The 23,480-nt window shown below is 44.9% G+C and overlaps 1 protein-coding gene across 1 annotated transcript; it reads left to right on the top strand.

Moving 5' to 3' along the window:
- Window positions 1-281: 281 nt before the first annotated feature.
- On the top strand, window positions 282-23,129 carry LOC139838058 (uncharacterized). The gene is made up of 7 exons (XM_071827411.1): window positions 282-1,745; window positions 1,824-2,175; window positions 2,314-2,525; window positions 2,576-3,312; window positions 11,367-11,388; window positions 20,299-22,444; window positions 22,990-23,129. The coding sequence occupies exons 1-7, from the start codon at window positions 282-284 to the stop codon at window positions 23,127-23,129; spliced, it is 5,073 nt and encodes a 1,690-aa protein (XP_071683512.1).
- The last annotated feature ends 351 nt before the right edge of the window (window positions 23,130-23,480 follow it).

The raw sequence follows: 23,480 nt of genomic DNA, 5'->3' as shown, positions 1-23,480 counted from the left end.
GCCCTTGTCCCTTCTTCCGCTTGTGCGAGGTGGACTTGTTCTTGTTGTTGGAGTTGAATCCAAGTCCACTTTTGTCATTGGGGAATTGCTTCCCCTTATGACCCTTTACCAAGTCCTTCTTAAAAGAAGTGACTTGGGCCTCGAGCTCTTCGATTTCCCCTACATGGTTAGTAACAACACAAGTACTAGAGGAAGTGGAAGCTTTATTGTTAGAGCAACAAGGCAAGGTACGTAATTCACCACAAGCAAATATACAGCAGACTAGCTCCCAGACAGTACCTATGGCGGCCGATGTTGTCACAGAGGCAGGGTCCAAGTCCTCTAAAAAGGCTGACAAGACCCTTTGTTTTCGTTGCAGTCTCACAGGTCATATGGCAGAGGACTGCACCGCCGTTCTTTGCATTTATTGCGAGAGAGCAACACATCTAAAACAGAACTGTCCGCTACTTTCTATGCCAAAGCCAACGGCAACTACATATGGGCTTTGCCGTAGTGAGCTGAGAATTTTTGAGATACCAGCGTCTGATGAACTCAGTTTCAAACATGACAGTGGCAAAGTGGCTAGAATTCGTGTGGATGGAGGATGCTTGACAGCTGAACAGGTGATTAAAGAGCTGGGATGGATTGTTCCCGGCGAACACCAATGGAACCTCGAAAAAGTTGAGGATAACATTTACAAAACAATATTCCCTACTAAGGCAGATTTGTCTCGGTTAGTTAAAATTTCATCAGTCCCTATCGATGCTCCTAAAGGATTATTCTTGATCTTCGATGAGTGGACAGCAGCTCCAGTGGACAACTTCAAGCTAGAAGAGGCTTGGGTTAGAGTGAGTGGATGCCCATATAAATTGCGCTGCGATTATTTAGCTCTTTTCGCAGTGGGATCTTTAATTGGGAAGGCACTAGAGATTGATATGGATTTCACGAGAAAGCACTCAGTGGTGAGAATGTATGTCCAAGTGACGAGTATTGATCAGATCCCGGGGGGCACCGATCACACTTATGATGGTGAGGGTTATGGGGTCACTTTTGAGGTTGAAGGTTATAATCCTCCAGTGCTGCCAGATGTTCATATGCAAGAGGCAAACGATGATGCTGAGGATAAAGGCCAAGGAGAAGGGAAACATGAGTCAAATCTTGGTAATAAAACAGAGATGAAGAACTCTGAAAAACCACCATCTAAATCTTCAGTGACATTTGATCAGACACAAACACCAAAACATAACACTGTCGTGACTGTTGGATCTATTGTTTTGGAAACTCCTACATGCATTGCTGCATCGGAAGGAAATCTAAAAGTGTTCGTACCTAGGAGACTTTGGGGTGATCGGGCTGAGGAGGATGAAGGCCTTCCCTCGCCGCTTGCGTTTTCGGCTCCAACCTGCTGCTTTGATAGGCCGCAGCAGGCTGTGTCGCAACTCTTTGGTGCGACTGGAAAAACTATTGACAAAACCGAGTGGTCTTCGGCTGAGGTTCTTAAGAAGCTTTCCTCGACCACGAAAGTGCCAGTTGTTGTGAAGCCTAGCTCTATCAAAATAATGAGAGAAGAAGAGGCTGCCTTAGTGCGTGCAGCTCAGACAGAATTTTCTGGAGTAGATTGTTTTGCAGTTACACCACTAAAGAGTGGCCATGCATCAAAGTCTCCTACGTATGTTTCAACACCATCCAGCCAAAATAATCTTTCTGTTTCAGCAAAGTCCACCCAGCAGGTAGACGCTACTCCAGTTTCAGATCATGATACAGTGGTATGTAATTCACAAGCATCTTATCTTGAACGTGAACGACCAGTAGCACTAGAACATGATTTTTTGTTTTCTTCTCAGAGTGAGACATGGCAGGAGGCCAATGTTTCTGTTACTGCTTCCGACGCGGCCGAGTCTGTAGCGTCGCTCCGCGCATGCAACCCACGGCAGAAGGCCAAGGACATGCATGTAGCTTTGGCGAGCTTGCCATGTACTCCAGGAGGGAGTGCATGTCGCAGCCCCACCTCTTCACCGCACACCCCTCTGGGAACTGGAGTTTTTCTAGGCGGGAGATACTCGCAAGAAGACGTGATCGCTTTTGGTGGCGTTCCTTTAGGTGGCATTCGCTCGAGCGAGCGGATCAAGGCGCAACCCAATGCGGACGCCACACAGCTAGAGAGGGCGCAGAAGATTGCCCAAAATCGGGATGCAGGTACTGATTTTATTTCCAGATTTTCTTTAACTTCTATTCCCAATGAGGTTGTTGTTCATAGAGCATCTAAATTAGGTGTGTGTTTAGGCGCCTCTCCTTCTCAAATAGAAACCTCTGTTAAGATTTTAAAAGATACAGATTTACAACGGACTTTGATAATGCTTAAGAAAAACGAAGATAAAGTTAAGGGTGGGGAGTCTTCTCAATGCTTAGCTCTTGATCAAGCTACTGATCTCAGTGACGATTTAGAGGAAGAAGAGCAACAAGGCTCTCTAGGTCATAAGGACCAGAATCTTCCTGTTAAAAAGAAAAAGAAGAGAGAATGCAACAAAAAGAATGCAGAGGTTAAGGTAGTGAGACGTAGTATTAGAATCAAGTCTATAAAGGTTTCAAAATGAAGGGTAGCTTTTGGAATAGTGACGGCTTCAAAGACGTAGCCAAGCACGCGGTAGTGAATGAAACAATTCGGGAACATAAACTTGATTTCTTTGCGGTACTAGAAACTGGGAGGGATAATTTTTCGGCACCCTTTCTAAAAAATATATCAGGGGGTCTGGATTTTGCTTGGTATTGTTTACCTCCACAAGGTAGGTCGGGGGGCATTCTTGTGGGGATAAATGCACAGTCGTTAAACGTTAAGAACATCATTTCGGGGGATAGGTGTGTCAAGTTTCACCTTTCCTCCAAGTCTGATAATTTTGAATGGTCCTTGGTGGCTGTTTATGGTGCAGCTCAGGATGCCCAGAAGGGGGAATTCTTGGCTGAATTAGTTCGTTTTTGTGACGATAATCCTCTACCAATGTTGGTAGGTGGTGATTTTAACATCATTCGTAGACAGGAAGAGAAAAATAATAACAACTTTAATTCGAGATGGCCGTTTATTTTTAATGCTATCATCGAGAGCTTAGACTTGAGAGAATTAGCATTGTCGGGTAGGCAATTTACTTGGGCCAATAGAAAAGTAAACCCTACTTATGAAAAGCTAGACAGAATTCTAGCTAGTGTTTCTTGGGAACAAAAATTTCCTTTGGTCTCGGTTAGAGCTCTCACAAGGGCGGGCTCTGATCACACTCCCCTACTTATTGACTCAGGTGAACAAGCTCATCGGGGTAATAAGTCTATTTTCTCTTTTGAACTGTCGTGGTTACGAAAAGAAGGGTTCTATGATATGGTTGCCAGAGAGTGGGCTTCCATTTCTCGTGGCAATACTCCTATGGAGGTGATACGTCCAAAACGTATCTACTTTCCCGAACACTTTTGCTATTGTTTTGCCTCTAATTTGTGTATTTTGGATGCAACTAACTCGGACTAACGCTGTTTTCAGCAGAACTGCTCTGGTGTCTCGTTTTTGTGCAGAAATCCAACTTTCGGGAAAATCTTCGGAATTTATGCAGAAGGCCCTATTTTCCCAGGAAACTAACGGAGCCAGAAGGACAATTGAAGTGGAGGCCCGAGGGCCCCACACCATAGGGCGGCGCGGCCTAGGGGGGGCCCGCGCGGCCCTGTGGTGTGGCCCCCTCGGCCGGCCTCCGACGCCCTCCTTCGGACTATTTATCGGCCTCGACCTAAAAACGCACTGAGAGAAGTCGAAGTCGCCAGAAACCCTCCAGAACGCCGCCACATCGCGAAACTCCGTCGCGGGAGCCAGAAGTCTCCGTTCTGGCACTCCGCCGGGACGGGGAATTGGAGGAGATCATCGCCGCCATCACCGCCAACGCCTCTACATCAACCAGCAATGTTTCCCCCATCCATGTGTGAGTAATTCCCCCGCTGTAGGCCGAAGGGGATGGTAGGGATTGGATGAGATTGGTCATGTAATAGCATAAGATTGTTAGGGCATAGTGCCTAGTGTCCGCAATTGGTACTTTGATGATATTGTTGCAACTTGTTATGCTTAATGCTTGTCACTAGGGCCCGAGTGCCATGATCTCAGATCTGAACATGTTATTGCTTCATCAAGATATTCATTGTTTATGGTCTTACCTATAAGTTGTATACACATGTCGCTGTCCGGAACCAATGGCCCCGAAGTGACAAGAATTGGGACAACCGGAGGGGATGGTAGCGATGTGAGGATCACATGTATTCACGGAGTGTTAATGCTTTGCTCCGGTACTCTATTAAAAGGAGTACCTTAATATCCAGTAGTTTCCCTTGAGGCCCGGCTGCCACCGGCTGGTAGGACAAAAGATGTTGTGCAAGTTTCTCATTGCGAGCACGCACGACTATATATGGAACACATGCCTATTGATTGCTTTGTACTTGGACACCGTTTTATTATTATCTGCAAATGCCCTGCTATGATTGTTACATGAGTTTCTCTCATCCATGCAACGCCCGTCATCCGTCCCCATGCCTACAGTATTTTAATCCTGCTGTTTACTAAAATCACTACTGCTGTCTTTGTTACTCTGCTTTGTTATTTCACTATCAAGCTACTGCTATAAAACTGTTACTACTGATAAACTCTTGCGAGCAAGTCTGTTTCCAGGTGCAGCTGAATTGACAGCTCCGCTGTTAAGGCTTCCAAGTGTTCTTTGTCTCCCCTTGTGTCGAATCAATAAATTGGGTTTTACTTCCCTCGAAGACTGTTGCGATCCCCTATACTTGTGGGTCATCAAGACTATTTTCTGGCGCCGTTGCCGGGGAGCATAGCTTTATTTGGAAGTTCACTTGGATTAATATTGTTCGCTGCAAATTCTCCATCATGGGTAAACCTCGCGATACTAAGATCGCCATATTACCATCCACTACAAGAAAAGGTACAATTCTGAATACCTCTGCTGCTCTTGATTCACCATCTGTGATTGATAAACTTGTTTCACCGCCACATGCTTCGCATGCGGGTACTTCTGCTGAATCTGAACACTCTCATAATATTGATAATGCTTCTGCTGTGCTTGATGATAGTGGTTCATTGGGATCTTTTCTAGATGCTACAATTGCTAGGTCTAGACAAATTGAAAATACTGAAACTCCTAATGCTACTACACCTGTTAGTTCACCTGAACTTGATTATTTTAGTGATGATCCTGAGGAAGATTATGTGGAGCTTAATGATGATTTTATTGAAAAATGCAATGCTACTACTGATGCAAGAAAAATTAAAAAGTTGCTTGCAGAACATGCTGTTAGATATAAACTGTCTCCTGATCCTAAGTTTGCCACATCTCCTATAAACATTAGGGATAAAGATTATGATTTTTCTCTTGATCTATCTCATATAGCTATTGTTGAGAAAACACCCTTTTGTGGTACTGAAAAAGAAAGTGCTGTTGAACACATGACTGAATTATCTACTCTTAGTAGCTTGTTTTCTGATGATGTTAAGATGCGTACTTACTTTGTTGCTAAAATATTTCCATTCTCATTAAAGGATGATGCTAAAACTTGGTATAATAATTTGCCACCAAATTCTATTAAAAGTCCGAAAGAATTGCTTGATGTTTTCTTCCGCAAATACTTTCCTGCTAGTGCTCAACATGCTGCTTTGCAGAGAATTTATAACTTTAATCAGGGAGATGAAGAGAAATTGCCTGAGGCTTGGTCGAGATTCTGCTCTCTTATTAGAGCTCGGCCTGAGCATGATTTGGAAAAGCATGATTTACTTGATATATTTTATAGTGGACTAACCATTGAGTCTAGGGCATACCTGGATAGTTGTGCTGGTTGTGTTTTCAGGAAAAGAACTCCAGGGCAATTTGAGGAATTATTGGCTAAAATAAGCCGGAATCATGATGAATGGACTACGCCTGAACCGACTCCAACTCCAATATTGAAGAAGCGGGGTTTAATTGAATTGAATGATGAAGATATGAGGGAAGCCAAGAAGTCTCTCAAGGAGAAAGGTATTAAATCTGAAGATGTGAAGAATCTACCTCCTATAGAAGATATATGTGAGATAATTCCCCCTTCATCCATGATTGAGGTAAACTCCCTTCAACGCTTTACTAGGGAAGATATTCCGTATTCGAAACCTCCTGCACAATGCTTAGATGAGTTTGATAATTATATTGTTAAGCAAGAAAATTTTAATATGAGAGTAGAGAATCATTTAATGGAAAATTCTCAAGCTATTAGTGAATTGCATGATATTGTGGAGAGAACCTCCAATGATGTTAAGATGCTTGTTAAACATTTTCAAATGATTCAAACTCAAATTGATCAACTCACTAAAGTGCAAAATGACTTGTTAGGGAATAATTCTAAAGAGAAACATGCTTATGAAGTAACAACTAGAGGTGGTGTCTCTACCCAGGATCCTCTATATCCTGAAGGGCATCCCAAAAGAATTGAACAAGATTCTCAACGCATTGAACCTAGTGCTCATTCTAGGAAGAAAAAGAAGAAGAAACATAAAAATGTTGTAGAATCCTCTGAACCTGTTAATGATCCTAATAGTATTTCTATTTCTGATGCTGAAACTGAAAGTGGTAATGAACATGATAATGAACATGATAATGATAAGAATGATACTCCTGATAAAGAAGAGGTTGAAGAAGAACCTGAAAAGCATGCTAAAAATAAAAAGTATACTAAAGAAGACTTTATTGCTGAGAAACATGGTAATGAAAGAGAACCTTGGGTGCAAAAGCAAATGCCTTTTCCTGCTAAGAAACTAAAATCAAAGGAAGAAGAACACTATAATAAATTTTGCGATTGGATGAAACCTTTATTCTTGCAAATCCCTTTGACTGATGCTATAAAATTGCCTCCTTATTCAAAGTATATGAAAGATATTGTTACTAACAAAAGGAAAATCCCCAATGAGGAAATTTCCACTATGCTGGCTAATTACTCTTTCAATGGCAAAATTCCAAAGAAGTTGGGCGACCCAGGTATACCTACTATTCCTTGTTCTATTAAGAATAATTATGTTAAAACTGCTCTATGTGACTTGGGAGCCGGTGTTAGTGTTATGCCTTTTTCTCTTTATAAGAGACTTTACTTAGATAAGTTGATACCTACTGATATATCTTTGCAAATGGCTGATAAATCTACTGCTATTCCTGTTGGTATATATGAGAATGTTCCTGTTCAAGTTACTACTAACTGCTTGATATTAACTGATTTTGTTGTGTTGGAAATGCCTGAAGATGATAATATGTCTATTATTCTTGGGAGACCTTTTCTTAACACCGCAGGGGCTGTTATTGATTGCAACAAAGGAAAGGTTACTTTCAATGTTGATGATAGGGAGCATACCGTTTATTTTCCCAAGAGGATTGAGAAAGCGTGTGGAGTTAATACTATTTCTAATGTGAGAACTATCAAAGTGGGAACTATTGATTGTCCTATATATGAGCCTAAAGAAGAATATCAAACTCTCGTGATTGGATCCATATCAATACAATTCAAGGTAACATGATTGATTTGAGGTTTATTTCTTCTTATGCTATGTAAAATTTATTTGGTGACAAGACTTGATCAACCTTGTTAACAAATACCTTTTATATACATAGAGAGGTAAACAACATATCTTTCTTCCTCCACTTGCTCTAGTTGCTGTAGCACTTTTTAATTTTCAAAGTTCTTTAGTTATTTGAAGATTTCGAAATTTTTCCTGGCCAGTAATAATAAACTAAATACCCAGAAATGTGCGTTTTTCAAAGTTTTCAAAAATTCACAAAAATTATACCGTTGGTCCTATTTTTCGACGAGGCACCTGGGAGCACCAGAGGATGACCTGTGGGGCACCAGAGGGCGCCAGACCACAGGCCGGCGCGGCCAAGGAGGTGGCCACGCCACCATGTGGTGTGGGTCCCCCTCTGCCCCACTTTGCCATCTCTTCCTCCCAGACTCTTCTCTCTCCCGAAAAAATCGTACCAAGTTCATCTCACTCGCGTTTTTGCTCCAGAGCTCTAGATTTCTCGATCTCTTTGCTCGGCCCAGATTTCTGTCTGAAATTTGGCACATTTGCTCTTCGGTATGTGACTCCTCCGCCCATCCAAGTAGAATTTCGTTTGGTTGAGTATTTCTTGAATATTTTGCTGCTGTAGGTAACATGTTTAGTGAGCTTGCATGCTTGTTCTAAGTGGTAGAAACTAGTTTTGATGCATGATTAGTACTCTACCAAGTTTCTATGGTAGTTTCCCTCAATTATATGTCACCAAATCAAATTTTTATGTCATTTGTTGAAAATTTCAGAGAAGCTATGAAGAAGTTTAGCTTTGGAGAGTTATTCAAGAAGGGGACAACCAGCACCGGGAGGCCTTCTAGGGCCGCCACTCGGATTAGGCAATCATACAATGAAGACATCCTTGCGCCTAGCTTCGCGCCTGAAGAGGACAACGGTCCTCCTAATGCTTCTACTTTTCCATGTTATGATTTTCTAAGGAATGCAGGGATACTGGAGGATTTCTTAACCCTTGTCAATAGGGCAGGGTTAACCACTTATATGGGCGATGAAAGGGAGCAATACTACTTGCTCACCAAAATCTTCGTCGAGAGTTTCCAGTTCAACAACAAACACTATGAGCCAACGGTTGCGTTCAGGATTTATGGTAATACTGTGACCATGCCATTGAAGGATTTTTGTTGTGCCTTGGATATTGCCCCTATAGGTACAGCAAGTAGGATTGATGACAACCCCCGGGACTTGCTGGAGCTCTACCGCGGGATTACCGACGATGATTGTCGCACCATTCAGCGGGGCAAGATAAGGAACATTCAACTCCCCGCCATTAAATATTTTGCATACTACATTGCTACTAGCATTCTTGGTAGGGAGAACACTAGTAATATCTCTAGCTACCATCTTGCTTTCCTGAATATTGCACTTACTGGTCAAACCTCCTATCACCTTGGTGCTCTTATTGCTCGCCGCCTGACTACCAGGGGGCCTATTTTTGGAGGAACTATTGCGCTGCGTGTTTTAACTTTTCTTAATCTTCCTATTGATCCTAATGATGTGCCATTGGCCCCTAGGAGACTCGATATTACTGCTATGAAGAGTCATCATTTTGTTACTACTGACTCTACTTTAGATAGTATGGTGTATAGAATGTTGTTTTCTGATGGGGAGGAGAAGGAAATCCCTCTTCCCCAACCTGGTTTGTTGTGTATTGACAGGCAGTCATGGTCGTGCACTAAGGAGGAGGTGGATGAACATTTGAAGATAAGAGACTTCCACCAGCAACATGACTCCGAGGACGTCGGGACCTCCTACGACCACACCGTCACATATCCGGGTGCTTCTTCTAGCACATACCCGGAATACGACCCATCTTCATATTACGGAGACACTACTTCATGGGATCGATGGGATTGAACTCCACTTAGGCCAAAAGCCTAAGCTTGGGGGGAGGTATACCAGCATCACTCATTCTTTGCATATTATGGTTGCTGGATACTTGCACATACTTGCTTTGTTCGTTTGAGTGGTTTTCTAATGAGAGGAAGATGATATTTGGGGAAATGCTGCCTGAAAACAGATTCTGGAACGTTACCGTAAAAATTGTCAAAAATAGCCAGAGCGTCGTTTTGAGCTGCAAATTTTTGTGCAGGTTCCCCAGGTTGTTATCTAACTTTCATTAGTTGAACACTTTTCGATCTGAGCAACGTAAGATTTTTGTAAAAATCGATTTCTGTACTGCTGTCAGGTTTTGGCAGATTTCTGCCATCTCGCTTTTCTGTGTTTCTTTTAGTTTGCTATTTCTTGTTTTTGTTTTGTTTCCTTCCCAAAACACAAAAAGACCAAAAATATTTCTGTTGTTTCTCTTCACCAATTGTTTGCTTTGGTTTCTTGCATTTGTTTCGCTTTATTTGCTATTGCTAGTTTGCTATAAGAAAACCCAAAAAGATTTTACTTTGTTTGCTTGTTTCCTTTTGTTCTTGTTTGCAATTCGAAAACACCAAAAATATTTTCTGTTCTTCTCTGGTTTGTAAAGTTCTTTATGAGTTCAATGGTCTTCGGTGGCTGGAGCGTGGTTTTCATTTCATATTATCCAAGCTGCACAAGTGAAAAGGGCAATAATGACGATCTACGACAATCTGATTGTGGTGAGAGGCTGGTATGAACTCTATTTGTTTTCATTTTTGTACATATACTCATCCATGTGAGCATGCTTAGTTGGTTCATGTGAGGTATATGTTATTTGAGAAAGTCTAGTAGTTCATGATCTCTCATGTTTAGCTCCAATTTATTAATATGAGTAGCATGTCATGGATGTTTGCTTGCATTGCTTTATTCATAAGTAAGTATGGCATTGTGGTATCCTCCTCTGAATAATTCATTTATATCGACTTGGCACATGCTCACACATGCATATGACTGAACAAAAAGTCAATTAAGCCTCGATGATCTATATTGCTTCAGAGTTCTTGTATCACTTTTATGCCTCCGTTAATTTATTTTGCCGCAAGCATGATTATGACAAGCATCGCTCTCTTGATTTGTCGCTCCCTAGTCTATTGCTAGCCTTCACTTGTACTGAGCGGGAACGCTGCTCGTGCTTCCAAACACATGAAAACCAAGTTATTCCAGAGTGTCCACCATAAATACCTATGCATGGCATTTCATACCATTCCAAGTAAATTCTCATGCGCTACCTTTAAAACCTTCAAAATGCTTCTTAATTTGTGTTTATGTTTGTGTTATCACCAGATTTTGGACAAATCCAGAGGTGGGCCGTAAGAGAGATGGGCTTAGAGGACTACACGTGGAAGATCTCTGAAGCGGCCTTGCACGGAGAATTTGGGCTAGTTTGCCCGTGTATCTTTAATTATAGTAGGTTATATCTTAGATCAAGATTTAGAATTTGTATCGCACACGGTGGGATATTCCCACGTTAGAAAGTCCGCTGGACTATAAATATGTATCTAGGGTTTATGGAATAAACAACAACACAACGTTCACCCCAAAACAAACCAATCTCGGCGCATCGCCAACTCCTTCGTCTCGAGGGTTTCAATCAGGTAAGCGACATGCTGCCTAGATCGCATCTTGCGATCTAGGCAGCACAAGCCCCACGTTGTTCATGCGTTGCCCGTACTGAAGCGTCTTTGATGGCGGGCAACGTAGTTATCATAGATGTGTTAGGGTTAGCATAGCTCTTCGTATAAACATGCTTACGTAGTGCAACCCTCGCATGTCTAGCCGCCCTCACGCCTATCTCAGGCGTGGGGGCGGCACCCTGCTTGTTCATCATCTAGTAGATCTGATCCGTTACGATTGCTCCTTGCTCTGCAAGGATTAGTTTAATATCTGCAATAGTTAGGCCTTACGAAGGGGGGGAGGATCCAGCGGCACGTAGGGTGGCGTTCGCAAGTCCTAAACAGGATGTTCTGATGATCAACGTCACGTTGGTTGTGTGGCCTTGTTTAGGATCGGCTTACGAGCACCGTGCGTGGCCGCGAGGCCCAACCTGGAGTAGGATGATCCGATTATGCGGTGAAAACCCTAAATCGTCGTAGATCTCATTAGCTTTATCTTGATCAAGCAGGATCACCAAGTATTCGTGCACCCCGTACGGATCATGGGTGGATCGGCTCTTTGAGCCGATTCACAGGATAACCTGAGAGCCGATCGAGGCTCGATTTAATGTTTACGTGTATGCCATGCAGAACTAAGCGAGGCATCCCCATCACCTTCCCCGACCAGGTATAGGTCAGGTGGCACGCACTTGCACTTCGCATCGCCGCGTGTGACCAGAAGAGCATTGCGGGCCGTCGCTCGGAGGGGTCTCAGCCAGCCGCAGCTCTAGGCTCTTCCCGGCTCTACCGTGTTGACAGGCCGCTGCCCGCCGGTGGGTTTTGGCGATCAACACATTCTGGCACGCCCGGTGGGACAATCATCTACATCAACCACATCGCCATCTACATCTGAGATGGCGGCGGACGGCACGCCGCCACCTACGAGGAGCTGCCTGCTGAGCTCAAGAAGAAACATGACGAGATCAAGGCCACCCTCGAAGCCGACCTCATCGGCTCTTTTCGGAGAACCCGTACCCATGGCATCGATGGAAGGGGTTCTCACCACAAGGTGCACTCGATGGGATAGATCTCTCTGCCCCCGTCGGAGGAACGCACTGTGGCCCTACGGCAGGAGATCAACTACTTGGTGGCTCACTCGCTACACCGCCACTCTGAAAACTTGGTCAACGTGTTGGAGCGTCTCGCTCTGCGCGTGATCCAGGAGATCATGAGCCACCGCACTCGCCGTCAGGACCAGCTCTCGGGACGCACCAAGGAGAGTTGCCACTCCAGTCCCGTCCACCGCTGCCATATGCGTTGGCAGCACCAGCTGAAGTGCCGGCTACACCGGCATTCGTCGTCTACAAGATCGGTGGTGACCCTAGTGACTACCAGTTCTTGGCTGAGGCGCCCAAGGAGATCCCTCAAGGATACGCGTGCACGTATGTGCCAGATTGTGGCAACTGGCCACTCTCAAACCAGGCCACAACGTCAGGGACTCCGGCGCAAACGGGAGGAACGTCAGCAACAGAGCTTGAGAACCATACGTGGCTAACTAAGTACGCCACCCCGACGAAACTCCCGAGCCCAGCTCCTGCAGCTGGCTCGTAGCTGGAAAAGCAAACATGGCTGGCTAAGTACGCCACCCCGGCGAATCTTCGTAATACATCTCCCGCAGCCAAGACGGCGGATCAGATCAGTACCATACTGAGAGACCAGTTCGGCATTATGCCGAAAAGGAGGGCAATCGGCTATTCCAAGCCGTACCCCGACGAGTACGAGATGATCCCGCTGCCACCTAAATATCGGCTCCCTGACTTCTCCAAATTCAGTGGATCGGATGGCTCCAGCTCCATCGAGCACATCGGCCGATATTTGGCGCAACTAGGACCGGCTTCAGTGTCGGATCAGCTACGCGTGAGGCTCTTTTCACAGTCCCTCACAGGATCGGCTTTTGGATGGTATACCTCTTTGCCAGCAAACTCCATCCAGTCTTGGAAGCAATTGGAAGAACAGTTCCATACGCAATACCATTCAGAAGCTTCCGAGTCTAGCATTGCCGATCTAGCGCAACTACGTCAGAAGCGCGGAGAAACGGTGACAGAGTACATCCAGCGCTTCAGGAATCTTAGGAACCGATGTTATTCGGTTCGTATAACTGAAAAGGAAGCAGTCGAATTGGCAGTAGCTGGCCTTGCAACACAGCTCAAGGACATGGCCTCCCAAAGCAGATTATCCCTCGCTGGCGCACATGGTTCAGAAACTATCAGCATATGAACAGCGCCACCCAGACCTGTACCAAGACAAGTTCAAGCGTGCAGTAGTCATGGTCGATACAGAGGAAGGTGAAGTGCCTGCGGGAGACCAAGAAATAGCAGTGGCTGAGTGGACTCGGGGAGGAACCCCCGTATCCTGCAAATGGGTAAAGCCACCAGGGCCGCCCAGGGGATTTGATTTTGACGTGACCAAGACTGAACAAATCTTCGACCTCCTGCTTAAGGAGAAACAGTTGACGATTCCTGAAGGTCTCAAGTTCCCTACGGCGCAAGAGCTAAACGGAAAGCCGTACTGCAAATTCCACAACTCGCTTTCCCATGCCACCAACGACTGCAGGGTGTGGCGTCAGCACATCCAAGCGGCGATAGAGAAGGGGCGTTTAATTTTCAACCAATACGCCATGAAGGTAGACACCCAGCCCTTCCCCGCCGTTAACATGGTAGAAGTCATCTACCCCGAGGGCTGCCAGCCAGGTCCCACGTTCAGCATCAACATGGTGGGGCCTGGGAACCACTCTGGCAAAGATGGAGATGAGGGCAGCTGCTCTCATAGCAAGGACACAGAAGAGGCCGCTCCACGCGATCGGCTCCATCATGATGGCAAGCGCTACGTCACAGAGGGAGAAGTGAAGAACATAAGATATCAGCGACCTCTCTCTGATCACCTCCTCAACAAATATGTGAGTCAGTATGACCAACGCCGACGGTCCAACTGTGATGATGAAGGAGATTGTCTGGCTAGAGAAGCCAGAAGACATCGTCGGCAGGATCGCGATGAGGAGGAGCACGAGCGCCGTGCCATGGACAGGCCAAGGGGGCAAGATGACAACGCCAGACACTGGGACTGCCCTTTCTTCAGACACTGCTGGGATTCAGGAATGAGCCGATTGCCCACAATCGGCAATTGCCCAGAATGCAACAAGAAGAAGAAGGAGGCAGCCAACGTGTCTGTGTTTGAGCGCTTAGGGCCTCTCCCACCACCAAGCAAACGCGCTGAGTCACCTCGTTGGGCAGATCTTGAGGATTCAGAAGACGAGGGACTAGAAGAAGAAGAAGACAGGTACCACCGTCCAAGGTGGTGCCCTGACGGACTCAGCCGTTCACAGAAACGCAGGGTTCAGCGGTTGCGCGGCCTGGAGGAAGCCGAAAGGTTATACTTGCATACGCTAAGGAAGGCACGGCCTGATCTGGCTGCGAAGATTCAGCGAGCCCTGGATGAAGAGGGTCGTCCACGGAGGATGGAGTGGCGTCCCAAGCAAAAGAAAGCCGATGATGAAACATCGGCTGGCACAAACATGGTGCTCGTCTTGCCGACAGAGCTTAGTGCTCCACGATTATACGATGCACTCAAGGTGGATGACAGCAGGCGCATCAAGTCAGAGGTTGGGTTGGTTTTATCCAGCCTAACCGAGTAGCAAGATTAAACCAATGAGCAAACCGTGCGAGGCTGATCCTTGTGATCGGCCCCAAAAATTTTATGGAGGAACATTACAAAACCTTCATCGAGCAAGCAATGTGGAGGCCGATTCCCGCAATCGGCCAAAATTATCTTCTGCACATATTCTGTTTATGGTCAGCAACGATCTACTGGGCAGCGGCCACGTCGGCAGATGGAAGTCAGCATGAATCTTTGCGAAGTCGACGTGCAAGTGCAGTGCCCTGACTTACCAAGAAAGCCGATATCTGCAATCATTTGGCAGATTCGGCTCGGGGGGCATGTAGTCAGATGAACGTGTGCAGATAAACATGTGCAGACTTGCGTGCAGTGGAACATTGGGGGCCGATTAAGGAGAAAAATCGGCCAAATAAAAAAAATTTCGCACGAAGCAAAGCCGATGCGCGGCCATCGACTCTAGTACAGTTGCACGGGACCAAGACCTACTGGCTATGTGTTCAAGGGTTTACAGTGACGTCGATGTTCGGTAGAAGAAAGCTGATCAACGATTTATGCATCCTCGCCGGTATTCTTGCCTTGATGAAGGCTCGGGGGGCAGCTCGCCCTAGAGGTTCTTTAGAGAGCCGATTTTGATGGAATCGGCTGGCATTACGATTCGGAGGCTGATGGTGACACATGTGGTTAGCTCACGACTGTCCTCGCCTTGATGAAGACTCGGGGGGCAACGGACTACATCGAGATTGCATCGATTGATCCTGCGTTGTTATCCTCTCTGGAAGCAGTTCTGTTCGCGAAAGAAGATTGCTGAAGCTATGGAGAGGAATCAGGAAGGGAGGCCGTCGGCTTGTACAGGTTTTGGACTGTCCTGTCGCTGCACAGGGATTGGATTCTCAAAATAGCCGATGAATAGTCATCGGCTAAGGGATTGGGATTGCGAAAAAATATGGTCAGATACCAAATCGCAGCCTGAAATTGAGAAGTTCTTGGCCTACGAGCTAATCGACATAAGAATCCAGCTTCATGGGCGGCCAAAAGAAGGAAAAAATCGATACATTGCTATCGGTCTTGACATGGCAGGAGGGAGGAATGAAATTGGGGCAGTTGAAAGATGAATCAAAAGAACAATTTCATTAAGTCAGAGGAGCGGCTTTACAAGAAAGAGCCGATAGCTCTCAAAAGAGGGATCTAGTGCCTAGCGCACTGCTACTGCTAGTCCTATTTCTACTAATCGTCGCTGTCCTCGTCGTCACCGCCGTCGATGTCGTCGGCGCTGCTCCCGGGGAACTCCTCGTCGCTGCTACCCCAGCCTGTGGCCGGAGCCTCTTCCTCCTCGTCATCATCATCGTCCTCGCTGTCCGCCCAGGAGCGAAAGCGCTTGGTTGGCGGGTACCCGGCGGAAGAGGAAGATTCATCTTCTTCCTCCTCTTCTTCTTCTTCGTCGTCATCCTCGCTGTCCGCCCACATGCGGGAGCGCTTCTTCGGCGGGAGCTTGATGGAGGGGAAGGCCTTGGCCTTCGCTGCTTCTCCTTCTTTCTTCTCATCATCGGAGGGGAGGGGGTTCACTTCGAAAGAAGGTTTGTCCTCATTCTTCTTCGGCGAGAATGGGGGGAAAAGGTTTGAGAAGGAGGAGGAAGAGGAAGACATTGCTGAGGGAGAAGAGGGTTTTTTGGGTGCCGATGGCTGGAACAGAGGAAGGAGATGAAGAAAGTTAATCGATCGGCACAGTTAAATAATGAGGAGCCTGGTGGAAATTTACTGTCATTACAGTTTCCAAGGAGATGACGCCAGAGCTATCGAATTTTGCAGAGAAGCTGAGGAGACAGGGCATAATGATAACGGATACTGCAACAGCTCTGCTCTGCAACGACATGACCCTTCGAAAGGAAAGCTTAAATGATTTTGGAAAAATTATTTCCAAAACCAGGGGGGCATGTGTTATCACCAGATTTTGGACAAATCCAGAGGTGGGCCGTAAGAGAGATGGGCTTAGAGGACTACACGTGGAAGATCTCTGAAGCGGCCTTGCACGGAGAATTTGGGCTAGTTTGCCCGTGTATCTTTAATTATAGTAGGTTATATCTTAGATCAAGATTTAGAATTTGTATCGCGCACGGTGGGATATTCCCACGTTAGAAAGTCCGCTGGACTATAAATATGTATCTAGGGTTTATGGAATAAACAACAACACAACGTTCACCCCAAAACAAACCAATCTCGGCGCATCGCCAACTCCTTCGTCTCGAGGGTTTCAATCAGGTAAGCGACATGCTGCCTAGATCGCATCTTGCGATCTAGGCAGCACAAGCCCCACGTTGTTCATGCGTTGCCCGTACTGAAGCGTCTTTGATGGCGGGCAACGTAGTTATCATAGATGTGTTAGGGTTAGCATAGCTCTTCGTATAAACATGCTTATGTAGTGCAACCCTCGCATGTCTAGCCGCCCTCACGCCTATCTCAGGCGTGGGGGCGGCACCCTGCTTGTTCATCATCTAGTAGATCTGATCCGTTACGATTGCTCCTTGCTCTGCAAGGATTAGTTTAATATCTGCAATAGTTAGGCCTTACGAAGGGGGGGGAGGATCCAGCGGCACGTAGGGTGGCGTTCGCAAGTCCTAAACAGGATGTTCCGATGATCAACGTCACGTTGGTTGTGTGGCCTTGTTTAGGATCGGCTTACGAGCACCGTGCGTGGCCGCGAGGCCCAACCTGGAGTAGGATGATCCGATTATGCGGTGAAAACCCTAAATCGTCGTAGATCTCATTAGCTTTATCTTGATCAAGCAGGATCACCAAGTATTCGTGCACCCCGTACGGATCATGGGTGGATCGGCTCTTTGAGCCGATTCACAGGATAACCTGAGAGCCGATCGAGGCTCTGATTTAATGTTTACGTGTATGCCATGCAGGAACTAAGCGAGGCATCCCCATCACCTTCCTGACCAGGTATAGGTCAGGTGGCACGCCCTTGCACTTCGCATCGCCGCGTGTGACCAGAAGAGCATTGCGGGCCGTCGCTCGGAGGGGTCTCAGCCAGCCACAGCTCTAGGCTCTTCCCGGCTCTACCGTGTTGACAGGCCGCTGCCCGCCGGTGGGTTTTGGCGATCAACAGTTTCATAGCTCATGAGGAAGTATGTGGTGTTTAGCTTTCAACCTTGTCATTTACTTTTGACGGACTCTCATATGGACTAGTGGCACATCCGCTTATCCAATAATTTTGCAAAAAGAGCTGGCAATGGGATTCCCAGTCCCGAATTAATTAACTTAAATAGACACTCCTCCATGGTTTGTGATTGTTGGACGGCACCCGAAGGATTCGGTTAGCCATGGCTTGTGTAAGCAAAGGTTGTGGGGAGTGTCATCATCATAATAAAACTAAAATAAAAAGGCGCTCCTTCATGGTATGAGATTGTTGGCAGGCACCCGAGGATTCGGTTAGCCATGGTTTGTGAAAGAAAGGTTGGAAGGAGTGCCAAATAAATATGCAATAATTCATGGGAGCCGCTCTTGAAAGTCCGGTTGGCGAGGTAGTTAGTGTACCCATTACCATTCGTTGACAACAACAAACACCTCTCAAAATAATTTTACTCCTGTCTTTATAAAAATAAAAAGCTCTAGCGCATGTTAATCCCTGCTTCCCTCTGCGAAGGGTCAATCTTTTACTTTTATGTTGTGTCTCCATTATTTCTTTGAGCACTATCTTGAGAGCACAACTGTCATTCTTAGTATAATATGCTTGTCTCAAAATATGATTGATTGTGGTATAACTTTGATGCATTTATCTTTTGACAATCACTACTTCTAGTCTTTCTATGAACTCCAGAGGTGCCCGGGCATTTATGTTTTGCCAACCAAATACAGGCAAGCGAGATACCACTTTATCATACTCTCTTATGAACATTGCAATCCTGCTTATATACATGATTCATGATGCTCATTATTAATTGTTGGTACCTCTCCTTGATTGACATAGCTGTTAGATGATCTTATTTGCATGTATCTCATTATGAACTGCTTGAGTATTAGCCATTGCATGAGAATATATACATCATATGAGCAAATGTGTTCGTGAAAGTTCTTTTATCGCTCAGTTGTTAACTGAATTGCTTGAGGACAAGCAATAAGCTAAGCTTGGGGGGAGTTGATACGTCCAAAACGTATCTACTTTCCCGAACACTTTTGCTATTGTTTTGCCTCTAATTTGTGTATTTTGGATGCAACTAACTCGGACTAACGCTGTTTTCAGCAGAACTGCTCTGGTGTCTCGTTTTTGTGCAGAAATCCAACTTTCGGGAAAATCTTCGGAATTTATGCAGAAGGCCCTATTTTCCCAGGAAACTAACGGAGCCAGAAGGACAATTGAAGTGGAGGCCCGAGGGCCCCACACCATAGGGCGGCGCGGCCCAGGGGGGGCCGCGCGGCCCTGTGGTGTGGCCCCCTCGGCCGGCCTCCGACGCCCTCCTTCGGACTATTTATCGGCCTCGACCTAAAAACGCACTGAGAGAAGTCGAAGTCGCCAGAAACCCTCCAGAACGCCGCCACATCGCGAAACTCCGTCGCGGGAGCCAGAAGTCTCCGTTCTGGCACTCCGCCGGGACGGGGAATTGGAGGAGATCATCGCCGCCATCACCGCCAACGCCTCTACATCAACCAGCAATGTTTCCCCCATCCATGTGTGAGTAATTCCCCCGCTGTAGGCCGAAGGGGATGGTAGGGATTGGATGAGATTGGTCATGTAATAGCATAAGATTGTTAGGGCATAGTGCCTAGTGTCCGCAATTGGTACTTTGATGATATTGTTGCAACTTGTTATGCTTAATGCTTGTCACTAGGGCCCGAGTGCCATGATCTCAGATCTGAACATGTTATTGCTTCATCAAGATATTCATTGTTTATGGTCTTACCTATAAGTTGTATACACATGTCGCTGTCCGGAACCAATGGCCCCGAAGTGACAAGAATTGGGACAACCGGAGGGGATGGTAGCGATGTGAGGATCACATGTGTTCACGGAGTGTTAATGCTTTGCTCCGGTACTCTATTAAAAGGAGTACCTTAATATCCAGTAGTTTCCCTTGAGGCCCGGCTGCCACCGGCTGGTAGGACAAAAGATGTTGTGCAAGTTTCTCATTGCGAGCACGCACGACTATATATGGAACACATGCCTATTGATTGCTTTGTACTTGGACACCGTTTTATTATTATCTGCAAATGCCCTGCTATGATTGTTACATGAGTTTCTCTCATCCATGCAACGCCCATCATCCGTCCCCGTGCCTACAGTATTTTAATCCTGCTGTTTACTAAAATCACTACTGCTGTCTTTGTTACTCTGCTGCTGTTATTTCACTACTGCTACTGCTATAAAACTGTTACTACTGATAAACTCTTGCGAGCAAGTCTGTTTCCAGGTGCAGCTGAATTGACAACTCCGCTGTTAAGGCTTCCAAGTGTTCTTTGTCTCCCCTTGTGTCGAATCAATAAATTGGGTTTTACTTCCCTCGAAGACTGTTGCGATCCCCTATACTTGTGGGTCATCAGGAGGTCTGGCAGAACAAGATCCGCCACCTTCGAAAATATTTGAGGGGTTGGGCAAGGGACCAAAGTAGTGTTTATAAAAAGGAAAAGCAACGCCTTCTTGATATCATTGAAAGTCTTGATATTAAAGCTGAAACTATACCTCTAGATGCCTCTGAGAGAGAGGTAATGAGAGAAGCACATGAGCAGGTTGCCAAATTGCGTAGAGATGAGGAGACCAAATGGGCTCAACGTGCAAAGGTTAAGCATGTTCAGGAAGGAGGAAATAATACAAAATACTTCCATTTAATAGCAAATGGAAAACATCGAAGGAAGAAGATCTTCCAACTAGAACAAGATGAGGGTACAATAATTGGACATGAAAATTTAAAGGCTTATATCACAAACTTTTACAAGACGCTTTTTGGGCCGCCCACTCGAAACTATTTTTCCTTATTGGAAAATACAATTGATGATATCCCACAATTGTCAGACGAGGAAAATAGTATCCTCTCTGCCAACTTTATTGAGAAGGAGGTCCATGATGCCATTATACAAATGGAGAAAAATAAAGCACCAGGTCCAGATGGTTTCCCTGCTGAGTTTTATCAAACTTTCTGGGAAGTTATTAAATATGACCTTATGAAGTTGTTTGAGAAATTCCAACAAGGGGACTTGCCTCTCTTTCAATTAAACTATGGTACCATTATTTTGCTTCCCAAGAAGGATAATGCTGTTCAGATTCAACAATATAGACCTATATGTTTGTTGAACGTAAGTTTTAAAATTTTCACAAAAGTTGGTACTAATCGTGTAACAAAGGTTGCACATTTAGTTATTAGACCAACTCAAACAGCCTTTATGCCAGGGAGACATATTTTAGAAGGGGTACTGATTTTGCATGAAACGATCCATGAACTTCATAGGAAGAAAATGGACGGCGTGTTACTTAAGATTGATTTTGAAAAGGCATACGATAAGGTTAAATGGCCATTTTTACAACAAGTTTTGCGCATGAAAGGATTTGATCCTAAATGGTGTACATGGGTGAACGAGTTTGTCAGTCGGGGTAGCGTTGGCATTAAGGTAAATGATGACATAGGTCATTACTTTCAGACACACAAAGGTTTAAGACAAGGTGATCCTCTATCACCAATGTTATTTAACCTCATAGCAGATATGTTGGCAATCTTAATCGCCAGAGCGAAAGAAGATGGCCAAGTGGATGGGCTGATTCCACATTTAGTTGACAGGGGAATATCAATTTTACAATACGCCGATGATACAATCATTTTTATGGAGCATAATATGGAGAAAGCTCTTAATATGAAGCTCATTTTGTGCATTTTCGAGCAGCTCTCGGGACTTAAGATAATTTTTCACAAAAGTGAAGTTTTTTGTTTTGGTAAGGCGAAAGATGCACAAGAGGATTACAGAAATCTTTTTGGTTGCGAAGTTGGCTCTTTCCCTGTTAGGTATTTGGGAATTCCCATTCATTTTAGAAAGCTAAAAAATGGTGAATGGAAGCCGGTGGAAGACCGGTTCGAGAGGAAACTCTCAAGTTGGATCGGTAAATTACTCTCGTATGGGGATCGCCTGGTTCTTATCAATTCAGTGCTAACAAGCCTCCCTATGTTCATGCTATCTTTCTTTGAAATACCAATAGGGGTACGAAAAAGATTGGATTTTTATAGATCAAGATTTTTCTGGCAAAGTGATGGCCACAAGAAGAAGTATAGACTTACTCGGTGGAATATCATTTGCAGACCCAAAGATCAAGGGGGTTTGGGGGTGGAGGTTTTGGAGATAAAAAACAAGTGTTTATTGAGCAAGTGGCTCTTTAAACTCTTAACTGAGCAAGGAGTATGGCAAGAGCTCCTACAGAATAAATATTTACACTCCAAATCTTTGTCGCAAGTAAAGGCAAAATCCTCAGACTCGCCTTTTTGGAAAGGCCTTATGAAAGTTATGGACAATTTTTTTGAACGAGGTTCTTTCAATGTTGGGAATGGTGAGAGTATTAGGTTCTGGGAAGATACTTGGTTAGGTGGTACACCTTTGGCACATCAATATCCATCATTATATAATATTGTCCAAAGAAAACAAGTTTCTTTGGCCAATGTCATGGCTCAGGTGCCTTTAAACATTGGTTTTAGACAGGCACTATCTGGTACTAGAGCTGATAGATGGATTCATTTGGTGCAGCGTCTAATGAATGTATACCTAACCACACAACCAGATACGTTTACTTGGAAGCTTACAACATCTGGGTCTTTTACGGTCAAATCTTTATATCTAGATTATATGAATGACCATACTAGATTTCTTCGGAAATACCTATGGAAAATTAAGGTTCCGCTAAAAATTAGGATTTTTATGTGGTTCCTTCATCGTCGAGTCCTACTCACGAAAGATAATTTGGCCAAAAGAAATTGGCATGGTAGTAAGAAATGTTGTTTTTGTAATCAAGATGAATCAATACAACATTTATTCATTAGTTACCCGCTAGCAAAAGTTGTGTGGCGTATTGTGCACATGGCCTTCAATATAATTCCCCCAAAGAATATTACAAATTTATTTGGCAATTGGCTAGCGGGAGTTGTAAAGAAAGATAAAGTACAAATCCGAGTTGGTGTTTGTGCTTTACTTTGGGCTATCTGGAACGTGAGGAATGACTATATTTTTAATAAAGCAAAAACTACTTCTTTTATGCAGGTTATACCGCTGGCTACCCATTGGATCCGTATGTGGTCTTACCTACAACCAATGGAGAGGCATCAGGATTTGGCTACTGGGTGCAACCGGCTGGATATGGTTGCTCGGGATATATACAGCCAGTGCAGCTGGCGTTTTGATCATAGATTAACATGATGATGCAGAGCCGTCTCATATTTTCTCTCTTTTTTAGATGGTTGATACATGTATCGACCCTGTGTGACCCGTGATGTAATTTTTTGTAAAACTTCAACTTTTAAATAAAGCAATAAAAGGCCGAATGCATCAATCGATGCAGAGGCTGGGGCTTATGCCTCCTTTTCGAAAAAAAAATTCACCACAAGATATAGCAATAGCATGGGTGGGTGATTTACTAGCACTAGCACAAGGAATTGTAGAACAAGGTAGTTCACCACAAGATAAGTCAATAGCATGAGTGGGTGAACTAAAAGCACTAGCACATGGCAAAATAGCATTTTGAGAGGTAGTGC

The sequence above is a fragment of the Lolium perenne genome, chromosome 3 (assembly GCF_019359855.2).
Source record: "Lolium perenne isolate Kyuss_39 chromosome 3, Kyuss_2.0, whole genome shotgun sequence".
In the NCBI taxonomy this organism is placed as follows: Eukaryota; Viridiplantae; Streptophyta; class Magnoliopsida; order Poales; family Poaceae; genus Lolium; species Lolium perenne.
The sequence above is the reverse complement of the archived record's forward strand: the minus strand, read 5'-3'. Positions and strand labels throughout refer to the sequence as shown.